A 24,935-nucleotide genomic window follows, 5' to 3' on the forward strand; every position below is an offset into this window, starting at 1 on the left:
CCTGTAGCACCACCTACCGATAAAAAATGAAAACACATAAACAACATCCTCAAATATTTTTACAAAATTGGTTTTGTGTTGCTAAAATACGTTTAAAAAGAGAACGTTGTCAATATCAGCACTAAACGGTCTTTACTATTTTGTGGGCCCTAAACACAGTGCCTACATAAATAATATGAAATCCAGGCCAGAAGTGGGTGCTGCCACGACAGATATCATTTAACCCTCAGTTTGTCCTACAGAATAGGACTCTGTAAGAAAGCAAAACAAATAATCTCACGTTATCATCAGTTTAGCAAACGTACAGGTATTCATAGAAAACAACCCATGGGTCCTACCATTAAAGTATTTTAATTAGTTTTATTTAATTATAACCATGTTTATTTTATGGTCATTTTCAAAGTTAAACACATGTGCTGGTTCCATGGTGTAATGGTTAGCACTCTGGACTTTGAATCCAGCGATCCGAGTTCGAATCTCGGTGGGACCTAATTATTTATGCTTTGCAAACACATAAAAATTGGAACTAAATATATATTAGCAAAACTTTTTCATAGTAAACGTATGCTTTAAAAGGAGTAAGCGTTGATTGTGGTGTTTTATTATTCCTGTTTTTTCCATATAGATACAAGTTTGGTAAACTGGAGTGCAGATTGAAAAATAGGATTGATTTTGTTCCTACCACTTGATGGTCTGAACGCAGTAAGAATATTAGAACAAATATTCATTTTAGGATTTCATTTAAATACAGGAAGGAATAATAGTAAAAAAAATCCCTACAGGCGCCAGGAAGTCTTGAACTCGGATCACTGGATTCAGAGTGCAGAATGCTAAGCAGTACTCCATGGATTCAATCACATCCCTACAACGTTAACATAAGTATAATTATATATCAATATATATAATATATATACAGTGACCTATACTATAAATATATATTCTGTTGAAAAAAAAACAAACACCAATTTTCTGTGTTACCTGTTAGTTAACTGTATTACAATGGAATGCACTTTATTGTGGTAGAAAGACCCATCTCTACTACAAAACAATTAGACCTCTTGAACTGAACATTAATCAGTAATTAAATTCCCAAAATGTGTATAAATGTGTAAATGTGTATTACAAGTACAACACTAAAGGAGCGTACACACTTCCAATTTTTATCGTTCAAAACGAACGGAGAATGATCGATTGGGCAAAAAATCGTTCGTAAAAAAGTAACCAACGACGCCGACGAACGAGGAAAGTTGTTGGAATTCGTAGATATCGTGCAGGATCGTTCGTCGTTCGTTTTCCAACGATAATAATTGGAAGTGTGTACGTAGCTTAAGCAATTAGTCGCTCTGAGCGAGGTGATAATAACACTAAGGTCGCATGTTTGATCCCCGTAGGGGCCAGGGGTAGTTTTCCTGTCTTTTACTTATTGTCCTCCCACGTTATGGCGCCAGAATATTTCTAGGGCAAAGTTCACGGCATGATACCATTCATCTTTATCTTTTGTAAGGATTCCTGAAATATGAACATTTTTAAAATGTTCCATAGAGATTAAAGGCTACACACTACAACGCGCATTTTCTGCACTCTGAGTGGTTCACAGTCTGCAGACATGAAAATTGTTACAATCTGACAAGGGGGCTATACTGCAAATTCGTGAATATCAAATAGACTGAAGTTCAGCAATAAGTAAATATAACATTTTTTTTTTGCAGCTTGAAAATGTTCTAGTCAAGGCCAGATCTTCATCGTTGCATACTGTAGACACACAAGAATTAGTACTCTGAATTAGTGCCAAGAAAATTGTTCGCTAGGACCAGCCCTGACCCTCACCTGGCTTAGGATATTGTGAAATAATTTAACAAAACATTTATGAGATGCTTCAGTATTAATAATGACAAGGAACACTGTGTCCAGGGACCCTGTGTCCACCCCCCACCCCAGGCATACTGTGCCCAATGGTAAATATAGTCTCCTCTCTACCACTATAATCAATCTTGTTGTGTTCCCATCATCCTGCTTCTGTAATTCAGTGGATTTAAACCATTGGGGTGTTACAGCTAATATTGACAACAGGGGTCCCACCATACATCAATAAAACTCAAAGGTGTTTTGTATAAAACAAAACCAAAAAGCCAGTAGAAGAAATGTATTTTTATTTTTTTCATTAATGCAATTTGATTTTCACAGCAAGCACTATGTACAGCACTTTGTATAAGCAACAAACCAATTCAGAAAATAAACTGCAGAAACATATTTGGGTTAAAATGTACTAAAGTGATATAACAAAAACTCGCAGAAATTGATGAAATACAAAAAATAAATTATACAAATATAAATGAGTACATTTGCTATACATTGTAAAGCTCTATATTTTGGGGATTATATATAAAGAGAGATTTCTCATTGTGTCCATGTTGGCTTCTTTCATCCAGTAATGTACAGATGAAGAATCTGCGCAAATTATTGGTTGTCTGACAAAACAACAAAACACTCATTTAGTAAAGCTTCCTGTTGGGTGCTAATTGGGATCACTGTAATGTAACCTGGATGTAATCATCCATTCATAAGTTGTGCGCTGATCGTAAATTCATGTTTTTACTAACTTTAGTGAAGAGCATTGCCATGCATCCATTGATTTTACCTATGTTTTGCATATGGTATTATAAATATAATAACAATTGCTTAGATAATATAATACTGACAGTGGTAAAATATTATTCGTAATACTTCTCTTATATTTCTTCATTTGGGTAAAGCTGCGTACACACTTCCAATTATTATCGTTGGTAAACGAACGACGAACGATCCTGCACGATATCTTCGAACGATCGTATAGCACCGATCCTGTACATACAGATAACGACACGATCGTTCAAAGATATTGTACACACGATAGATGCGATCGTTTGAACGATACAGGAAGTGACGTGCACCACAGGAAGTGAATATTGTGTACGAACTTTCGGATCAAATGAATGACATTCACCACACTGTTCCTTTCTCCCTATGTGCAATATGCCCTTCAAAGTGTTCTCAAGGAAGAAGAAAGCAGCTCTTGCTTTGATATGTCTGCTTGAAGAGGAGGACGTTGAGAAGAAGCGGCGAATGTGGTGTAAGGATTGGTTGTTGGACCGAGACAACATTTCACATGACGGTCTGCTACGGGAACTGCGCCACTCATTCCCAGATGACTACAAGAATTATCTTCGTATGTCAGATGTCTGTTTCCAGCAATTACTTTCTGCAGTTAGACCTTTTCTGCAAAACAAGATACCTTCATGAGGAAGTCCATTACACCTGAGCAGAGGTTGATCGCCACCCTGAGATACCTTGCCACTGGAAGATCTCTGCAGGACATGAAGTTCTCCACTGGGATCTCACCGCAAGCAATGGGTCATATCATCCCCGAGACATGTGCAGCAATTATCGACTGCTTGAAAGATGAGTACATGAAAGTAGGGGCCCCATACAATCATTAAAACAAAATGACACATTTGCTTCATAACCAAAATATAAAGTTTATTTAACAAAGTGAATGTAACAAAGTGCTAAGTAAAAAGTATAAATAACAATAAATAACCTTTAATAAAACAAAACCATTAAAACAAAATTAACAATATTAACAACAATATGAAACTAAATAGCATTTGTGACACCCGCCCCCCACTATAAATCAGTGAAATGGAGGCTCTCATTGCCAAAACTGTACTGATTTCGTGTACTGGAGAAAGGGTAGTGATGATACTCATAAGGGTGGCGTTAAGTTTGTACAGGTGAAGAGTGAGGCTGCGGGTATGGATAGGGGTAGAAATAGGTAGGGTATTGTGGGTTTAGTTGATTCATCATGCCTTTGTTCACCAAATCCATCATGATAATCTCCACAGCACCTGCTTGTTCTGGCCTCATCTGCAGCAGTTTTGACACGATATAGAAGCCAAAGCCATCCAAATGATCCTCTTTTTCATTTAATATGGACATGGCTTTTTTGAAAGCTTCCTTTTTTTCCAGCTCCTGATGTTTCCTTTTCTGACCCCTTTTTTGGTTGGAACTCATAGGAGTGGATGTTGTGTCAGCAGGTGAGCTCTCTGCAGGTTCACTACAGGAGGAATTCTGCAAGAAAAAAAATAGAACATATTATTATGCATATTAACATCTTCCTATATTCTTCTTTCAGTTTCCTGATACACCAGAGGAATGGCTGGCCATCGCTTCAGAATTTCAAGATTTATGGAACTTCCCAAATTGTGGAGGAGCAATGGGAAGTATGTAAGAATTACCCCACCGGTAGACAGTGGATTGTTTTATTCTAATTATAAGGGGTTTTTCAGCATCGTGCTCATGGCAATAGTGAATGCCCGTTATGAATTTATTTTAGTGGACATAGGAAGAAATGGGCACATTTCTGATGGAGGGGTTCTGGAAGGTACACCATTTCACAGGAAGCTGATGAACAAGCAACTGCACCTACCTAGAAACAGCCAAACTGTGGAGGGACTGAACTTTGTGTTTGTTGCAGATGAAGCATTTGCATTGCATGAAAACCTGTTAAAACCCTATCCTCAAAAAAACTTGGACAAACAGAAAAAGATTTTTAATTACCAGTTATCTCGTGCTAGGAGGGTGGTTGAGAATGCTTTTGGAGTTCTAGCAAATCGCTTTAGAATATTCCATACTGCTATCAATCTCCGCATGGACAAAATTGACAAGGTAGTTTATGCTTGCTGCTTGCTACATAATTTCCTACGCCGCAAAAATTGCAGTGCATCATTTGGTCCTCTAATGGAGCAAGATTCAACTACAGCCACACCGGGTGAAAGCAGTAACCAATTCACTGGTCTAGTGGATCTACAGGTTGCAGTACCTCAGAATGCTTCTGTGTTGGCTAAAGAAAACCGAACCAAGTACTTGGAGTACTTCAACACTACTGGAAGAGTAGAATGGCAGGATCGCATGACATAGTCTGTACACCACAATGTTTGTAGGACTGCAATAAAACTCTGTACTATATGTTTTATACTTTACTATATGTAGCTGTGCCTGTGTTTTTATAAATTTAATAATAATAATATTTTGAAAAAACTTACCTGGTCTGGTTTCTTGAAAAGCTCAGGAGTCTCATCAAGGCTTTCCCCAGCATCCCTGTGTGTACCTTCCCCAGCATCCTTGTCCGCTTCTTCCAGGCTGCACACTGATGGGCGACCTTCGCTGGAACAAACAGGATGAAGTACTGCGCTGGAACAGGATGATATATATATAGAGAGATAAATATATTTATATTGGAACAAACAGGATGAAGTACTGCGCTGGAACAGGATGATATATATATAGAGAGATAAATATATTTATATATATGATTTATATATATAATTATATATATATAAATATATATACACACACACTCATACACACAATAGAGCCAGTATCGAACGTTCGTTCATCGCGCATGCTCAGAACATGCACGATCACTGAACGACCGTACACACGATAGATGGTGAACGATCGTCATCCAATCGGATCCGCCGGTCCGGTCGTTCATTTCCAACGACTATCCTCGTTCGTCGGCGTCGTTGGTTACTTTTTTTAAGAATGATTTTTGGCCAATCGGTCGTTCGTCGTGCGTTCGTCGTTCATTTCCAACGATAAAAATTGGACGTGTGTACGCAGCTTAAGATTGGACACATTGCTTGCCAAGGTGAAATACATAACTGAAATACCTAAAGGAGAATTGATTTATCTGTCAAAAGATTTGAAACTCTTTTTTGCAGACTACACTACAGGGGAATCATCCCAAGCCTTTTAGAGGCCAGTGAAGGAGCAGCAGGGTACTGATTAGGTCTCTTTTCATTGCAACATGTTCCCTGTAAAGAAAAACACAGCCCTAATTGGCTCAGGGCGCTGAAGCACCAATCACAGGAAAAGTAAAAATACATTTATTGATCCTCTTGCTTTCAGTAACTAAAAGTAATTAAACTGAGAATAATCTGAATACTTGTTTTGCATCAGTGACCCAAATTCATTAATTTCAGAGGATCAGCCAATTAAGTAGCAATATTAAAGGGGCCTAGCAGTAGCAGTAGGTCTTGGGATGGCTGTCCTAGCTATAAGCACTATTAACTAAAGTTCAATTTTTAAGTTTGTATATTCAGGCAGGTCATTATTGTACAAAGGGGCAGGCAATGTCCCTGCGTGATAACTCTGGGTTGTAGGAAAAAAGCTGGGATGTGCATGGGCAGCGTCATCTTTAGATGCCAGGGAGTAATGGCAATCCCTGCTTCACTTGTGCATGCTAAAATGACGTATGGTTATTGAAGGGTTAAATAAGTATTGTTACAGGACTGTATAGCTAGAGCTAATGTGAGCCATACACTTGTATAAGGAGTTGTATTTATTTTTCTGTCTACTCAGTAACCAGATGACAGTTCTAAATTCTTTGGAATGCAATGTATGCCTTGCAATGTATCAAATAACACTATATATGGCCAAAACTTAAATAGCTGTACGTAAATAACGACCACCCCTTGTATACTTATGTGTATAAAAAGACCGCCTTGTCAAATAAAGGTCAGAGAATATTCCTAAGACCATACTGTGCGTGTGTGTTATTGGGATATCTCTCCAGACGTCTGTCTCTGTGGGTGAAGGAGAAGTCAGGGTCCATTTGAGGAACTAGAACTAGAAGCAGATCCTTTCAGTTATGACATCCGGGCATGACCAATCAAGATGCCAAAAGATAATCCAGAAAAGGAAGAATATTTGGACAAGTTTAGTTCTGCTTTAGGTAAACGCTGTGTTAAAAACAAAACCTCAATAATGCAATAATACAAAATACCACATGCCAATATGTATCTTCCTTCAGACATTTGTCATACAGGTACCCAAAGATGTTTTATTCGGGATTTACATTACAAATAAATGTACCAAACTGTGTAACGTGGTCAGCCGGATTGAGGCAGCGTACCTACCCACAGTCCGTGTTTTTATGCAGGCACCATATATAAGTAATATTACGTCCCAGACAACCCCTAAAATGCTGTTTGTTGTGGAAATGCTAAACATGATTGTGGATTTCAGCCTTCGAGGATATTAGCTTGGATACCCCTGCTCTATATAGTCTCTTATACACAAAGAAAAGCAGAGAATCATGGTAGCTAAAACTAAAAATCACCCCAGAATCACATGTGAGATTGTCCCAAAAGGCCTCTAAACCAAAGTTCTGTGTCAAATAATACTGCTTAGCTCCTTCTTTTCTCATCAATAGAAAATCATGCCCTGTTTAGGATTAAAGGCGGGAGGTGCATTTTAATTTGACTCTACCACTGGTAGCTGACACAAACATATTCTGCATATAACTATTGGTCCACAGTGTACTACCTACAGGTAGGGTAAGTACCATCAATGGTAAAGACCCCACTCTTTGAGAAATAGTACCTTATAAAATGCAGATCTGCAGTTTTATAGTCTTCAAATGTTATGCTTTTTTTTTGTATGCAATGAGGAAAAGTTAAAAATGTTGTTGGCTCCTTATTGCTGTCTGTAAGTAGAAACTCAAGGTTGGAATAGGGGGGCTGATCTTTTATTCGTTCTCCCCCCAACCGAAGCCCCCTTTTGACACTCTCCTGGTAAGTGCTGCTCTTCCAGCCATGTGAAGTAGTACAGCAGTAGATTAAAATAAATCTTTTAATCTCCAGTGTTATGTCCTCCATGCAGCCACAAAACTGAAGTAAAATACAATGAATGGCTGCATAGAAGGGAAGGACCTGACTCTGGGGGAGGTAATATACGTTTTTAAATCCACCAATGCTGCACTACTCGGCAGAGACAGGTGACTGAAGGAGCTTGAAGGCTGCCGTGCCTATCTCTCTAATAAAATGTCCAGTTAAAAGTTCCCCGGCTGCCAGTTCCTTCTCTAATAAAAGTTCCCCGGCAGCCACATTGCTACTGATGTGAAACCAGTACAAATGTGAGGCCTTTACTCCCACTTTCCTTTTCCAAGTTCTCTCAACTCCCCTAAATTGCATATTTCTATTTGTTTAGTAATTCCAAAAGAGTCAATATACCAAAACAAATTTTAGAACACAAAAAAGGAAGCCCTCCTGAATTCCAATATTCTCTTCTATAATTTCTTTTGAAGGTCCCATGTAAAACACTGCTTGGCCTGTACAGTTTTCTTATTTTAGAGTTTAGATCTTTATCAACAAATAAATATATTTAGAAATGTGTGTATTGTTCATAGCAACAGCTTAATTTCATTGTAAAAGCCAACAGCTTTTACGCCCTGTAAATGTGTAGAGAAATATAAATTAGGATTAATAATATAATATTGTTTCCTCCAATGCACAGCACTGGGGGACCTGTTTACTGAGTTTTAAAGGGAAACATATTTAACCTTTCATTAGCGTGAATATGTCCATACACATATATATATTAGTGGTCTACAGGCTTAAATAGATATGGTAATAATGTGGGTTTTGATTGTTAAAAAAAATGTTAAACTGCTTATAGGGAGTTGAACACAATGCATGTGCTGCACTAATCCCATAATTAGTTTATGTAAAATGTCTCTAGTTGACTTATTTTCTGCCCTGTATTGCAATCATTGGAACCTGCAAGCAACATCAATCTTCTCTCATAATTTTTACTTTAACAAATGAGATTTGCAGTTGGCATGCGTATAGTAAAATTCCCTGCATTACTGTAATGTGAGATATAAATATTATGTATTATTATTATTTTTTCTGTCTGCATCTTACTAGGAAGATGTTGATCATTTTCTGTTAGTGACAAGGTCTTAGTTACTGAAATAAATGAAGGCGCTAATTCTGCTCTGTGGTGATGACATCTAGCCTAGATGCCATTAAGAGGGGATTGGGCACACTTCTGGAGGAAAAGTCCAGCACAGGTTTTTAGCCCTGATGTGTATGTGCTACCTTCTTTTCATAGATGTGGGCCACTGTGGGATACAAGAGCTGGACTAGATGGGCCATTGGCTCTTATGTTCTTATCAGTCCTATCAGGTTGGTGCTCATTGCAGGTGATGGTTTATGGATTGGTTCTGTCATAGAGAGCGATTGCTGTACAGATAGTGGAAGATCATTCCAAGAGGCCTGGGTAGAGTAATTTGGAGCAATTGAACACAACAGGAAAGTGTTACGTCTTCTGTGTAATGAGAGTGTTGTGTGTCACACTTTGACACCAACTACAACAGTGTTGTCAAACTTGCTGAAACTAAAAGAAAATGAGGAAATATCATTCCCAGTATCTTAGTTTTTGCAACTATCGTACTAGAACAGTTGTCAGTTTTCAAATGTCCCTGTGCATAGCAAAATATAGTAGGCCCCTCTCTGATAGGTATATTATCAAAATGACCATGTTGTCTCTTTTTTTTTTTATTTCCCATATAAGGATAAAATTATTCAATGCATCCCTGAGATGCCACTTAGCAGAAATACTGTTAAAGATCGAGTCCAGCACATGGCAAGTGATGTTAGTCAGCAGCTCACCACTGACCTACAAAAGGCTGCATGTGCTTGGATGAAAGCAGAGATATAAACATTCATGCAAGGCTAGCATTCATTTTGCGTTATGCTGTTGGTGACATCATGAAAGAAGAGCTGGTGAAACTGGTGTCTTTGCCTGAAAGAACACAAGGGATATATATCTACAATGCTGTGATGGAGGCTTTTTGTCACCAGAAAAAGTGGTTTCAATTACTAGTGATGGGGCACCTTCTATGGTGGCGGCAACATTTGCTTTCATACAGTTGGTTAAAGAAAAAAAAAACATCAAGTCATTCAGTTCCATTTTATTATACATCAAGAAGGTCTTTGTGCCATGGGAAGCAGCAAAAAAATTGACAATGTGCTCATCCTCTTCATTTGAAGATATCACAAAAATGGTGAATTACATCACGACTCGTGCTCTGAATTTTCGACAGTTTCAAGCACTTCTTGTGGAGGTTCAGACACAGTATAATTATTTACGTATGTACAATATTGTCTGGTGGCTGAGTAGAGGACAAGTCCTGGAGCGATTTGTAGCCTGCTTGGATGAAATTAGGCTGTTTTAAATAGAAAAAGGCTGGAATTTCAACAGCTCACTGATATGGCTTGGCTTACCAACCATATGCTTTTTTTTTTTTTTTTTTTTACAGATTTACAGTATATTTTTATGTACTGAACAAACAACCACAAGGTGAAGCGAATACAGCAGAAAGAATGTTTTGTGATGTGTAAAAACATTGTATAAAACATTTGAAAGAAAACTGCAGGTTTTTAAAAGAGACATTGAAAGTAGGCTGCTGAAATATTTTCCAAATCTAAAAATACATTCAGAAAATTCTACAACATTTGCAGACAATCCTACAAGCCATCTGGGAATCTACAAGGCATTTTCTAGCATTGTAGCAGCTGCAAAGGTGAATTTTAGTAACAGATTTTTACAGTTCCGTAAGAAGGAGACAACCCTGTGTTTTCTTAATTCTCCAGATATTGCTTTCCTTTGTTTGGATCATCTTATGCTTGTGAGCGACTGTTTTCAGCATTGAATTATATCAAATCTGACACCAGAAACAGACTAACAGATGACCTAAGTGCTGCATGTGTTGCTCTCAAATTTACAAAGTATGAGCCAAGGTTAGACAAATTATCAGCATGCATACCACAGCAAAAATCACATTTGTTCAAAAGCATGCCAAATGCAAACTTTTACCTTTCAATAAAAAGTTGTTTGTGTCTTTAAAAGCTCTGTTATTGTGTTTTCTTTTAAGACCAAAGATGGTAACGTATAAGTTGATTTTTTTAAAGTAAAACCTCAGTATTCAGGTTAAATTGCAGTGTTGGCACTTTGCGATAAATAAGTGGGTTTTGAGGTTGCAGTTTGGGCTCTCAGTTTCTAAAAGGTTCCATCACTGCCATATACCGTGCATTGTGAAATATTTTCTATTAATAATTTATAATAGATGAGATGTTAGATTTAATAATATGTGGCAAAAGGAAATCTACTAAAATCTACCCTGATTGATAAAAGAACAAAATATTGATCAAACATTGGTCAAGAACACAAATTTTTGGCCTGATCAAGTGTCACTTGACTCACTATGCTCAGAGTGCCCCCTTACAATCATCAGCTAATGGGATGCCATTTACAAAACTACACAACCCAGCTGGATCTTTTGGGTGTTTTTATAAACATTGGGGAATACTCCAATGGACTGCCGGTTGTAAGAAACACTCCCTACTCATTTACATTACCTATGTGGTCGGCTGCTGGGTGGGTGCACAGTGGTTCTACTTGGTAAACTATTAATATCAGGTAGATATTTATAATTTACCTGGTGGTGCACTCAGTGACCATTGTACGGCATACACTTGGCAAAGAGTTACTGAACCAAAAAGTACTGATCAGTAAAACAGACAATTAGCATTTGCAGAATGAAAAATCAGCAATGACAGTATCAACATTTCTCTTGGGTTATTATAACCATCAAGCAAGTTTTAAATATTTTACATCCAATAAATAATTGACAAAAAACCCAATATAGGCCTTTAGATTTTAAACATTTTGCAAATAGGACATTTATAATGAAAAAAACAATCATGTGCTACTCAGTGTATTAAAAATCTATTGCTTAGCTGACTAAAAATGTTCTTACACAATTCTTACAGAATTGAGGTCCCTTAGAGCTCACACTAATTAAAAGGCTGCTTTTCTAAGATACTGTAAACTAGGGGTCCCTGTAAACTTTGGGCCCAATTTATGAAAGCTATCTAAGCCTGGAGAAGATAGGCTATCATGGGAGAACCTGGGTAATCCAGAAAACCAGAAATGGATATGATCCAAGACTGAAAACATTTGCCAACTAATAGCAAATGACTCCTAAAAAATTAATTCCGGGTTTGCTGGTTAAACCAGGTTCTCCTATCTTGTCCAATCTAGGAAAGCTTTCATAAATCAGACCCTCTGTGTACAGGAACCAGCAGGAAATTGCTATAATTGGCTTACTACTTTTTCAAGCAATCTGAACAGCTCTGGATGTAAAATTAAAGGCACCACCTGCCTTAGAAATGTAGCTCCTTTAATGTATGTCCTTTTACACAAGAAGGTAGTTGGTAAGTTATGTCCCTATTATGGTCATAATAATGACATAACTTACCAACTACCTTCTTGTGTAAAATGACATACAATAAAAGGACTACTTTTCTAAGAATGAAAATTGAAGCAGAAACTCACACTTAGCAGACAGGACATAGAATGGAATACTTAAATTTAAACAAAATGGCACAGTTAATAAACCCCCTGCTGAGTTGCATCAGCTTGGCCTAAGAATGGTCAAGGTTTGCTCTACTTCAGCTATAACACAGCCATGAGAAGATCAGTAGTACATAAAACTTCTCACTCTCCCCAATGTTAGTAGGGAATTTCCATTCATCTCAATGTTTAGCTGATGAAAATCAGTGTAGGGGGAATATATGCACATATCTATTGTAAAGATGCATGTTACTGTAACATACGTCTTACGTTACCTCACAATCAATGCCAAACTGACAAAGTGCTATTGTTAGTTTAGCTCTAGATATTTTTTTTTCTATAAACGACACATGTATACATATACAAGGATACATAGTTACATAGTTACATAGTAGGTTAGGTTGAAAAAAAGGCTTAAGTCCATCAAGTTCTACCACTAGGGAAATAAACATATCCCAGATATAAAACCATATAAGACATATTTGGTTCAGAGGAAGGCAAAAAAAAACCCTGGTACAATTTGCTTCAACAGGGGAAAACAATTCCTTCCTGATTCCATGAGGCAATTGGTTGTTCCCTGGATCGACAGTCACTGTTATTTTTACTTTAAAGCCTTAATACCCAGTTATATGCTGTGCTTCTAGAAAAACATCCAGCATTTTCTTAAAGCAATCTATAGTAGTTGCTGAAACTACTTCCTGGGGGAGCTGATTCCACATTTTCACACACCTTACAGTGAAGAATCCCTTCCTTTTCCAGAGCTTAAACTTCATTTCCTCCAGACGCAAAGAGTGCCCTCTTGTTCTTTGTAATGATCTCAAAGTGAATAATGGGGAAGAGAGTTCTCCATATGGACCATTTATATATTTACACAGGGTGATCATATCCCCCCTTAAACGTCTCTTCTCAAGGGAGAATAGAATAAGTTCAGCTAATCTCTCCTCATAGCTGAGCTCCTCCATTTCTTTTATTAATTTAGTTGCCCTTCTCTGCACTCTCTCCAATTCAACAATGTCCTTTTTGTGAACTGGTGCCCAAAACTGGACTGCATATTCCAGATGAGGTCCGACCAATGCGTTGTACAGGGGCAGGATAATGTCTCCATCTCTGCAGTCTATTCCTCTTTTAATACAAGAAATTACTTTACTAGCTTTAGATAATACCAGCAATGCCATGCTGCAATAAGTCTATGATCTACCAGAACCCCCAGGTCCTTTTCTATTTCTGACTCACCCAAATGTATTCGCCCTAGACAGTATGAAGCATGCATGCTGTTAGCTTCCAAGTGCATAACTTTACATTTATCTATAATAAATGTCATTTGCCACTTGGCTGCCCAATCAAACAGTACATCCAAGTCTGCTTGTAGATTATAGACATCCTGTATGGACTTAATTCCATTAAATAGTTTGGTGTCATCTGCCAACACAGAAATTGTACTTTTAATCCCAAACTCTATATCATTTATAAAGATGTTAAACAGTAAAGGCCCCAACATTGAACCCTGGGGTACACCACTAATAACCTTAGACCATTCAGAGTATGAGACATAATTACAACTCTCTGGATACGATCTTTAAGCCAGTTCTCTATCCATTTACAGATTGACTTTTCTAAACCTATGGACTATTCCACTGTCTACCTGTTTACTTACTTCCTCAAAAAAGGAGAGTAAATTTGTTTGACAACTTCTGTCTTTCTTGAAGCCATGCTGACTATTACTTATAATATTATTTTCTAGCAGAAACACCTCTATGTACTTCTTTATCAAACTCTCTAAGACCTTTCCAACTATAGACGTTAAACTAATGGGCCTGTAGTTACCTGGTAATGACATTGCTCCCTTTTTGAAGATAGGAACCACATTGGGCTTACGGCAATGCATCGGTACCTTGCCAGTGATTAAAGAGTCTCGAAAAATTAGAAATAATGGCTTTGAAATAACTGACCTCAGCTCTTAGAGGACACGTGGATGTAATCCATCAGGTCCTGGTGCTTTGTCAACCCTAATTTTTCCCAGCTGTTTCTCAATCATATAAATTCTGAGCCATTGTGACTTATTTATGGCAGTGACATTGCCATAATTCATGCACTTATGAATTGGGAGTTGAGCTCTGTCATTTTCCTTCGTGTACACAGAGCTAAAAAAAAGTGTTTAGTAAATCTGCCTTGTCTTTATCCTCATTTACCAACCCAGCAACATCCTTTAAGGGGCCTACATCAGATCTAATCTTTTTGCTAATAATATATTTGAAAAATTTTCGGGGGTTTGCCTTCCTTTCCTTTGCAATCTGTCTTTCATTTTGAAGTTTTGCACATTTTATCTCCTTTTTACATCTTTTGTTATATTCTTTATAGGTTTCAAACGATGAAGCTAATCCTTTTTTTTTATATTTTTGGAATGCCCTTTTCTTGTTCTTCTGGCTTTTTTAACATCAGCTGTGAGCCACATAGGTTTTAATTTTAGCCTCTTAAACATATTACTCATTGGAATATATTTTTCAGTTTGCTTTTGTAGAACAGACTTAAAACATTCCCAACATTTCTGTTCTGTGTTCTTTGAGGACAATATTGTCTCCCAGTCCAAGTCACAGAGAGCCGCCCTTAATAATGGAAAATTAGCTCTCTTAAAATTAAATGTTTTTATCTTTCCTGTTTTTGCTTCCTGTTAAATTAAATCATAATATGGTCACTGCTACCCAGATTCTCTTTTATTTGCACATTTGTTATAAGCTCTGTATTGTTAGAAAGAACCAGGTCCAACAGAGTATCATTTTACCTTTTGCTGTTCCTGTAGTGCCATTACTCCAGTCAATGTCAGGGTAGTTGAAATCGCCCATGATTAAAATACTTCCATTTTTTGCTGCTTTTTCTATGAAGCATGCATGTCTTGGTACCTCACCTAACAAATTGCCCTGCTAACAATTTTTTTTCATTGTTTAGGAGACTTGGCTAACAAATATGGACTCAACTAACAAATGTAATAAAAAGGAGGTATGACGCCTGATAAATACATGACAAATGTACAGTACTTCCTGTATACTGTATCAGAAATTGAGAGAGAGAGAAATTGCTTTACATAAGAGCGGGGCTTCCCTGCTGCTTGTGTGCAGGACAAAGGCTCAATGGGGGGAGGGGGGGCAGTTTGCATAACTTGCAGAAGAAATTTTTTTCTAAACACAGCTGGGGTTGTGGGTGATCTTAGGGGGGTGAGCTCTTCTGCAACCTCTTGTAACTCTTTAATGACCAAGACAAACTGCAGTTGTTTCTTTTTGCATATCAAAGAACAACTTGCCCCCCGACGTTAATGAACGTCTAGCCTTTATAAAGTTTTTTTTTTGTGCTTTTTGTGATTAACTCACAGTGAGAATTTTATTCAGTAACTGATACCACACTGCTTAAAATGTTGAGACTGTTCCAATTGGGAAGCTGTTCATCTCAGCCTTTGGTGAGTTTATGATCTTTTATATTGTGCTTTTTACTATTTTTTATAATACTTATCTTTAAAATGTGGGCAGCATCCAGAACAAATTAAATGATTTTCTATGAAAACCTATGGGAAAACACATGTTTCGGCTAACAAAGATTTCAGCTAACAAATGCTATTTTGAAATTAATTATCTTTGTTAGCCGAAGCATCACTGTACATGTAATGTACCAGCTGAATTTTGATTTCAAATTTTAACAAGCCAGGTACATTTAGCCATATTAAGAGGATGTATAAATAGCTTGTAGTAGCATTTAACACTTCCATAGCCATAACACAAATTATTACAAAAAGACCATGTGCTAGAACTGCAATCAATGCAAAAGAAAATTCTGTATCTATAAAACAGAGATTATGCCACCTTTAACCCTTTGTCTGCCCCAGCCAAGTTATCTCATGTGAGATAAGCAGTGCAAATAAGTCCCAGCCGGGTTTACTCGTATTGCTGTGAATGCTTGGAATGCTTTGATCATTCCATCCCATCAGAGGATCGAGCAGTCAGCTGACTGCCCTCGGTATGGAAACTATAGTCTCATACTGCCCCCAAGTGACAAGTGGACATAAATACACATTACAGCAGTGGCCTGGTAAGCAGTATTCTCCCTAGATACATTATTTCAGTCCAATCAAATAAGTTATAAAAATCAACTTAATACACTGCCTACCCTTCTTCCTACTACCTCCTACTTCTCCCTACAGCATCTCTGAGGCCTAATCTTTGAGAGTTTAGATATATGTGTGACAAATGAAATGTGGCGCTGTGTGTACAACCCTGTTTTCAAAATTTCCACACCTTGATGAAATTCTAAAAGATGCTTTTGCCACTTTGTTACAATACACTAACAGGTGACCGTGTAATAATAAGTAGCAAGGAAATGTCACAAATAGGAAAAAACAAAATTTGCTAAAATAAATTGGTCTGGAGCACTTGCAAGCTACTAACTAAACTGGCTGTTTAAAGGTTAAGTACACAATTTTATTAAAAACTAGGTTTTCCAACACAAAAGCAAAAGAATGAAAATAGTAAAAAATAAGCACTTTGTGATTTGTTTATATTAAAAAGAATAAAAATAATAAAAAAAAAAGTTAAAATCCAGCCAGTCAAACCAGTGCAGCTGAAAATACTGCATGTGGTTCTGAATCTACAAGTCCATTTAATTGGTCAATACTATTTTTATGTCCAGCATAAAAATGACTCACACTGTAGAACATGATGTAGCAGATGGCATACCATGCTTTTTATATTCTTGTCTAGAATGATATTGACTTGGTCATCCGAGACATAATTTGTTTGCTTGAGTAAAAGTTGTTATCCGACAGGGCTTTATTAAAAGCTGCTGGTTTCTCCGGTATTTCCGGTTTAGGACTTCTGGTTGGAAGTGGTAGCTTTTCACATGAACTCATTGGCCCATTTACAAACGTTTTTTGGCTTTCAGTTTGGTCAACTTGATTTTCCTGTGTATTACAAGAATCTTTCAGATTCTCAGACTTGTGAGAGAGTGGAGATGCTACCTGCTTGCTGTCTTCAAAGCCTTGAATAGTACAATGGCAGACTTGAACCAAGGTAATTGTCTTAATAACTTGGCAGGGACAAAAGTTATCATTTAAAGAAGGGTAAGAAGTTGAGTGAGAACTGATTGGCCCTTTCAAACTGGAATCAATATCAAGCAATGAGGGCACACTGCTTGATGGTCCTTGGTAAAATGTTGTAGGTTTTAGCCGTTGAAGCTTTCCTGAACTTTTGTGTTGTTCATTGGACAAGTCAAGAACATTACAGATGTCAGAGTGCAAAGATTTTTCTAATTCATCCAAAGATAAATCAGTAGGACATGGTGGCCATTCTTCTTGATCTAAATCAGACATGTTATCATACTGTGAAGAACATCTCCTGGTCTCTAGTTCTGGGGGTAGAAGAAAGCTCCTTTGTCCTGTATAAGTGGTGGTGGAACTTTGATCCTCCAAAGTAGGAAGATTAAATTCTGCTGGGTGAGAAAGGGTCAAATAATCATGAGAAGGATCATTCCTAATAACCGACAAAGTCTCACTCTCACTTTGTGTGGAAACAGTGTTTTCATTACACCATGTTGCACTTGAAACCGACATGACCACTTCTGTTATGTAATCTGGCTGCACGTTTTGTGATTGACTGTTGTCCAAACCATCTGTGATTGTGGAATTTCTCAATATTTTAGTATCAAGTTCTGGCTTACATTCTGCCACAAGGAAACTGTCTTGTACATTAAGGCTATTGATATTTGTTTTGGATTTAGATGATTTTCCTATTGCAGAATTACATCCAAGTACTCTTCTTCTTTCATTGGACCCAGAAATGTTTTTTTGGCACAAAATGATTTCTTCTTTAATCTCCTGGCAAATGCTGGGAGATGTGACATAATCAAGCTTTGATTTATCTGCTGGAGCTTCTGCAGAATTATTAACCACTGTTAGCTGGTCCACATCCTTGGGAGTGATGGCTTCTGCAGAAGAAAATTCTCCTGCCTTGTTACTAATCTCTCCTTCTACAGTAACTCCAGAAGTGCCATTTTGGCAGATGTTATCAGTGGCATTTGAGTTATTGTCATTATTATGAATGGGGGTTTTGGTGGGATGTTGTGGATTTTCCTTTTCCGCCTTATTCTGACCATTGGGCTCTGCAACTAATCTAACTGGTAGTAGATGTACAGGTATATCTTGACCCAAAGTCTTTTTGGGAAACTCTTCAGCCTTTCCTAAAAATAAAAAAATACATTGTTTATTCAAAAGCAGATAAAAAAAACCTGTATGTATTGTGGAATCGCCAGTAGCAACGAGGGGTGTTTCAAACAGGAAACAGGCCCAGCAGATTAAAAGTGCATCAAGGGTTTTTTTCACTAATACTATTTGCACACAAAACAGGCAAAATAAAACAAACAGCAAAAAAAGCCTGGCCACTTGGCCACTAACACACTGTTAGTTCCCTTCTAAAGCCTGTGTCTTTATTCACAGTTCACCTTGGACCTCTTCCCAGCTCACCAGCCAAGAGCCATAGGAATAAGCAGGCTGGGAGTTTATATCCCCAGCCCAATTTCCAGGATGCATTTCAGGTGAGACACCTGATCATCATACTCAGGCCTCTTTAGCTCCCCCACCTTCAGGACAAAAGGAAAACTGTCTGACTAAACAGAAAAACACTCTGCATAACCTGTATCTGGGGCAAAAATACCTGTCATTCTGGACAAAACCCTGTGATTTCTTTGGCCAGCTGTTACAGTATGGAATACTGATTTTCTTGTTAGGAAATGCCTATTTTGTTGCCGCTTGTTGTGCACTACTGGAGTAAACATTTTTTTTTCAAAATTGTAATTTTTTAATAATTTTCCTAACAAATACAGATACAGAAAAAAAAAATAAACATTAAATGTAAACATGAAAAGGTGAACCACATATAACAAAGAAGCAACAACAACCAGAAATGGTAACATGTATACCAACTAGATATTAAAAAAGAGATTACTAGCTCTTAACAAAAAATACAGAATATAACAACACAATTCTTCTGGTTTTGTGACAATATTAAGCAGAAATGGTTTCCCAACAATCTTAATATGTAAACAATAAAAAAAAGTGATATCAACAGGTTCAACGGTCAATTTGGAAAAGAAAAAAGAAAGACGAAAGAAAGAGAGGGAAATAAGATTGAGAACAAGGGAGGATGTAAGACAGAGGGGGCAAATGTATGGTATCAATTAGGGGAGACTTCCAGTGATAGTCCTGAGGCAATATTAACATGGGACTTATTACCAGGGCCAGAATGAGGATTAAATTAAAATAAACTAAATTAAATGAGGATAAATTGCTAGCAGTCGGGAAGATAGCCTGTAGTTTATTTGGGGTGAGATACCATTGCATAATTATTTTAAATGCATTTCCCTTATATATAGTGCAAACCTAGCTTTGACAAGCACTATCCCATAAAATTTTCAAGATTTCTAATAATAATTCTCTCCCCAAAGTATGCTCCCATTTCAGTATATATCGGTGTTTGACAAAGGGACATGCTGGTTCAGTGTTTACAATTGAATAAATCTCGGATATAAACCCTCTTTGTGATGGTCCTCCTGTACAGCTAAATGTTAAATTCCTAGTGCTACAGTGTGCATAATGTTGTATTTGGAGATAACCATAAAGGCAAGTATGAGGGAGTTTAAACTTCTCACATAGCTCTTGAAATGACAAAAGATATCTGCTGCAGGGATGCACAATATGAATAATCTGAAAGAGATGGTTGGATCTCCATGGTTGGACCATCTGAGGGGACAGACTGTCAGGTAGATGTGAAAGATGAAAATAATTAATCATTAAAGTAGAAGTTGTCAAGGCATAGGCATCTTTACAATGTAGCCATATACCTCCAGCAAAATGTATAGGACCCAATAGTGAGCCCTCTGGGGCATCATGATGTGAACTCCATAGGAAGGAATTGGAATGTATAGGTGCCATCCACAGTTTTTCAATTTCCATCTATCTTAAAATATAAGATCTATATTAAAAGAGTGCAGAGTGGACCACGAAGCAAGCTGGCGCAAGTGTGTTGCTAAATAATACTTACAAAAATCAGGTACTCCCAAACCTTCTCCATCTCAGGGGGAACACAGTACTGATTTGGGTAAGCAATGTTGCTTATAACCAAAGATAAAATTAAGCATCGCAGCCTGCAATCTTCCAAGCGGAGAACGTGGAATTGGGACTGGCAATGTTGCAAAATGATATAGCTTAGGAAGGATGGTCATTTTAATTAAGGCTATGCGGCCAAAAAAGGTCAGTGGTAAAGTGCGCCATTTTTGCATAGGTGAGGAAAGGTCTTTAAATAATGGAGGAAAATTAGCAGCATATAAAAAGATGAGGTAAGTAAAATTCCCAAATACTTAACATGATCAAAACGCCAACGGTATGGGTATTGTGCTTTAAGTTGCTGTTGTAGGGAATGAGGTAGATTTAACAAAAGGGCCTCTGTTTTAGATTAATTAATTTTGTACCCAGAGAGGTAGCCATACTCATTCTGTACCCTATGAAAATTGTGGAGAGTAATAAGAGTGTAGGTAAGAGTCAGTAAGACATCATCTGCATATAAAGCAATAGTGACTGACTTAGTCTTAATAGGAACGCCCTTAATATCAGGATCTTAACAAATCATTCTAGCTAGTGGTTCGATAAAGAGAGCAAATATTAAGTGCCATTTTAAATTGTGATTTTAGGAGAGTTTGCATGGGTTAAGAGCACTTCAGAAATAGGTGTAGTATAGAGTGCTGTAATAGCCTGGAGAAAAGGACCTGTGATACCTATCCACCTCAGATTTAAAAAAAAAAGCCAGTTGAGCCGGTGGAAAGCCTTTTCAGCATCCAAACTCAATAGCACCGCTCCTTGATCAAGTTTATTCAGGGCATCAATAATATCAATTGAGTGTGTAGTGTTATCACCAGCTTGGTGGGCCGTTATGAAGCCAACTTGGTCCTTGGATATGATTTCAGGAAGATATTTACCTAGTCTAGTAGCTAAAATCCTAGTAAATGTTTTAAAATCTGAATATAAAAGGGCAATTGCTCAATAGCTAGTAGGACATTGGGGATGTTTGTCAGGTTTCAGAAACACTGATATATAGGAATGCTGCATGGTTTGAGGGATCAGTGCCCCTTCCAGAAAATCGGTAAATAATAAGGTTAGATGCGGTAAAAAGGTAGTGACATAAGTTTTATAATAAAGATATGGAAGACCATTCAGTCCAGGTGCTTTACTCAACGGAAGAGCTTTTATTGTCGCAGCTATTTCCTCAGAAGAGATGGGTTCATTAAGCTTCTCGACTGCCGAGTCTTCCGCTTTGAGAGTCATGTACTGTATTCCAAAGAGTGTAATAATATTCCCCAAAATCTTGTCTATATTTTCCAGGTCATATTAAAGGGTACCATCAGAGTCTTTTAGAGCCATTGGAGTCAATTTAGCAGTTTGTTCACCAATTTGGTATGTTAGAAGTGAATTGGCAACAAGTAAATGACTATGTGATAATGAAGCCGCTGTTGATAGTACTGTCTTCCCTTATGCTGTGTTAGGAGCATAGATGTTGCATAGTACAACTTCTTTTGCCTCTAACCAACCCTGTAAGATGATAAATCGACTTTCCTAATATGTTACATAGTTACATAGTAGGTTAGGTTGAAAAAAGACATAAGTCCATCAAGTTCAACCACTAGGGAAATCAACATATCCCAGATATAAAACCATATAATATAAAGACAGAGTTGGTCCGGATGAAGGCAAAAAAAACCCTGCTACAATTTGCTTCAACAGGGGAAAAAAATTCCTTCCTGAATTCATGAGGCAATCGGTTGTTCCCTGGATCAACAGTCACGGTTATCTTTACTTTAGGCTGGGTCTACATGGACGTTTTGTAAAAAGGCATGTAAACGTTCCTACTGCGTTTATAAGCCTTTTTATGCACTTATTCTAACGTTTTAAAACTTTTTTTTAAATGCTGGAAAAAGCTGTAAAACGTCTATGCCGCGTTTATCCGCGTTTTACCGCGATTCTACAAGCGTTTTAGCACTTGGTAGAAATGCAAACTGTGTCAAAATGCAAAAACGTGCCTGAAGGAAACGTCCTGGTGTAGTTTAGCCCATTGGAATGCATGGGGACTTCAAACAAGGGCTTTAAAAGCCTCAGGTTAAACGCTGGGGAAACAGTCCATGTAGACTAAGCCTTAAAGCCTTAATACTCAGTTATATTCTGTGCTTCTAGAAAAACATCCAGCTTTTCTTAAAGTTATCTATAGTAGTTGCTGAAACTACTTCCTGAGGGAGCTGATTCCACATTTTCACACACCTTACAGTGAAGAATCCCTCCCTTATCCAGAGCTTAAATTCCTCCAGACGCAAAGAGTGCCCTCTTGTTCTTTGTAAGAATCTCAAAGTGAATAATGGAGAAAAGAGTTCTCTATATGAACCCTTTATATATTTATACAGGGTGATAATATCCCCCCTTAAACTTTTCTTCTCAAGGAAGAAAATATTCAGTTTAGCTAATCTCTCCTCATAGCTGAGCTCCTCCATTCCTTTTCTTAATTTAGTTGCCCTTCTCTGCACTCTCTCAAATTCAACAATTTCCTTTTTGTGAACAGGTGCCAAAACTGGACTGCATATTCCAGATGTGGTCTGACCAATGCTTTGTACAGGGACAGGATAATGTCTCCATCTCTGCAGTCTATTCCTCTTTTACCAGAATGGAAAAGTACCATACCAGAAATGGTACTTTTAATCCTAAACTCTATATCATTTATAAAGATGTTAAACAGTAAAGGTCCCAACACTGAACCCTATCTGTGCTAGTAGTTGATTTTCTATTTCTTCCTTAGCACTGGGGGGGCTATAGCAGACTCCAATAATTAATTGTGTGATATTCAACCCCACATTCAACTCCACCCATAATGCCTTGACCTCATTGCTTGTTCCATCCGCAATTTCATCTTTCACATTCACTTTTAGATCACTTCTCACAGACAGACACCACCACTCTTTCGTTTGACTCTGTCTTTACGAAAGAGAGTATACCCAGGAATATTGACAGCCCAGTCATGCGAAGAACAAAGACAGGATTCAGCAATACCAACTAAGTCAAAATCCGCCTCACTCAATAATGCTTCCAACTCCCCTATCTTGTTTGCTAGACTTCTAGAATTGGTGAACAGGCTGTTTAAACTATTGCTGCTTTTACCATCGTTTCCCAAATCCTTTTTAATTTAGTACAATTAGTACTGCACAATCCAATGTTTGTTTGTAACATGGGAAGCTCCCTACAATTATCCATAACCCTCCCCCCTACTTACCCCCATTCACCCTCCACTAGTGTCTGACCCCTGACTAACCTTTCTTCCGCCTTCTTTAACTGTCCCACGCCCCCATCCTAGTTTAAATCCCTCCCTCCACCATTCCCCTATATTTTTCCCCTAGCACAGCAGACCGCCTTTCATTTAGGTGTAAACCATCTCTGGCATACAGGTTTTACCCCAATGAAAAGTCAGCCCAGTGCTCCATGATCCTAAACCCTTCCCTTCTACACCAGGACTTAAGCCATGCGTCTAGCTGCCTAAGCTCCCTCTGCCTTTTCGTGTGTTGTGCATGGCACAGGCAATATTACAGAGAATATAGCCTCGGAGGTCCTTTTCTTCAGATTGCAACCTAGTTCCCTAAACTGATTTTTAAGGATCCTCCATCTTCCATCTATATTGTCATTGGTTCCAACATGGACCAAGACGGCTGGGTCCTGTCCAGCCCCTCCCAGTAGTTTGTCCACTCGGTCCACCACATGCAGACCCTGGAACCAGGGAGACAGCAAACCATTCGGTTGAAGGGGTCCGGGCGACAAACTATTCTATCCGTCCTCCTGATCATAGAATCCCCTATGACTACCAATTGTCTTTTCCTTACTTCGTTTCCCTCCCCACCACTACTAGATGTGCTGCTCTCCTGGCTGTTAGGGGTAGCAGTAACATCTAGAGTTGCCACCACTAGATCTGCCACCTGCACATCTTCACATAACTTTGCATACTTGTTGGGGTGCTCAAACACAGGACTGGCCTTCTTTTCCTAGGGGGCCCTACCACTCCCTGAAGTTACATTAACCCAACCCCCTACATGATCATCCAGATTAACATCTCCACCCTCCACATCTAAGCCATTAACTGCCTGCTCAGTGAGCAGGAAATCCCTCTTAAGGTGATCCAGTGATTTCAGTGTTGCAATGCGCTTCTCCAGCTCTCCAATGCGAGATACCAGAAAGGCGACTTGCTCTCATTTGTCACAGCGGTATTCACCTAGAAGCTGTTGCTCCATTTGTGCATACATGTGACAGACTGTGCACTGAACCAAACTTTCCATCTTGCTACCACTCATTTTCCCAGTTACAATTATAGTTATAAAAGTTTACTTACAGTTTGTGGTTACTATGAGGACTTAACTGTTTTTTCCAACTCCACTTGATTTAAAGTCCACTTGTTTCACAAGCTAAACAGTGAACAAGCTCAAGATGAGTGCCCTAGGAACCTAAACCAACTGCAAAGCCTTGACCATTCCCCCTTAGAGGTCAGCAAGGAAAAAAGCTGTTTAACACAAAACTGACAGTCAAGCAAACACAACCCAACAGTCAAACAGACACAACTCCCAAATGCACAATATCAGAC

General features: G+C 38.1%; 1 protein-coding gene and 1 non-coding gene across 7 annotated transcripts in view; one reads left to right on the forward strand and one right to left on the reverse strand.

Annotated features, from left to right (window-relative positions):
* The first annotated feature begins 418 nt into the window (after window positions 1-418).
* Window positions 419-490, forward strand: TRNAQ-UUG (transfer RNA glutamine (anticodon UUG)). The gene has a single exon. It is a non-coding gene; the product is annotated as a tRNA-Gln (tRNA).
* A 9,293-nt stretch (window positions 491-9,783) lies between these two features.
* LOC140337582 (uncharacterized) overlaps window positions 9,784-24,935 on the reverse strand; it is a 186,491-nt gene continuing 171,339 nt past the window's right edge. For all 6 annotated transcript variants that reach the window (XM_072421296.1, XM_072421292.1, XM_072421293.1 and 3 more), the window contains one exon: window positions 9,784-18,459. In XM_072421296.1, the coding sequence (XP_072277397.1) occupies window positions 16,982-18,459 (1,478 nt within the window). In that variant the 3' untranslated portion in view covers window positions 9,784-16,981. The remainder of the gene's footprint in view (window positions 18,460-24,935) is intronic.

This window comes from Pyxicephalus adspersus, chromosome 9 (assembly GCF_032062135.1).
Source record: "Pyxicephalus adspersus chromosome 9, UCB_Pads_2.0, whole genome shotgun sequence".
Classification (NCBI taxonomy): domain Eukaryota; kingdom Metazoa; phylum Chordata; class Amphibia; order Anura; family Pyxicephalidae; genus Pyxicephalus; species Pyxicephalus adspersus.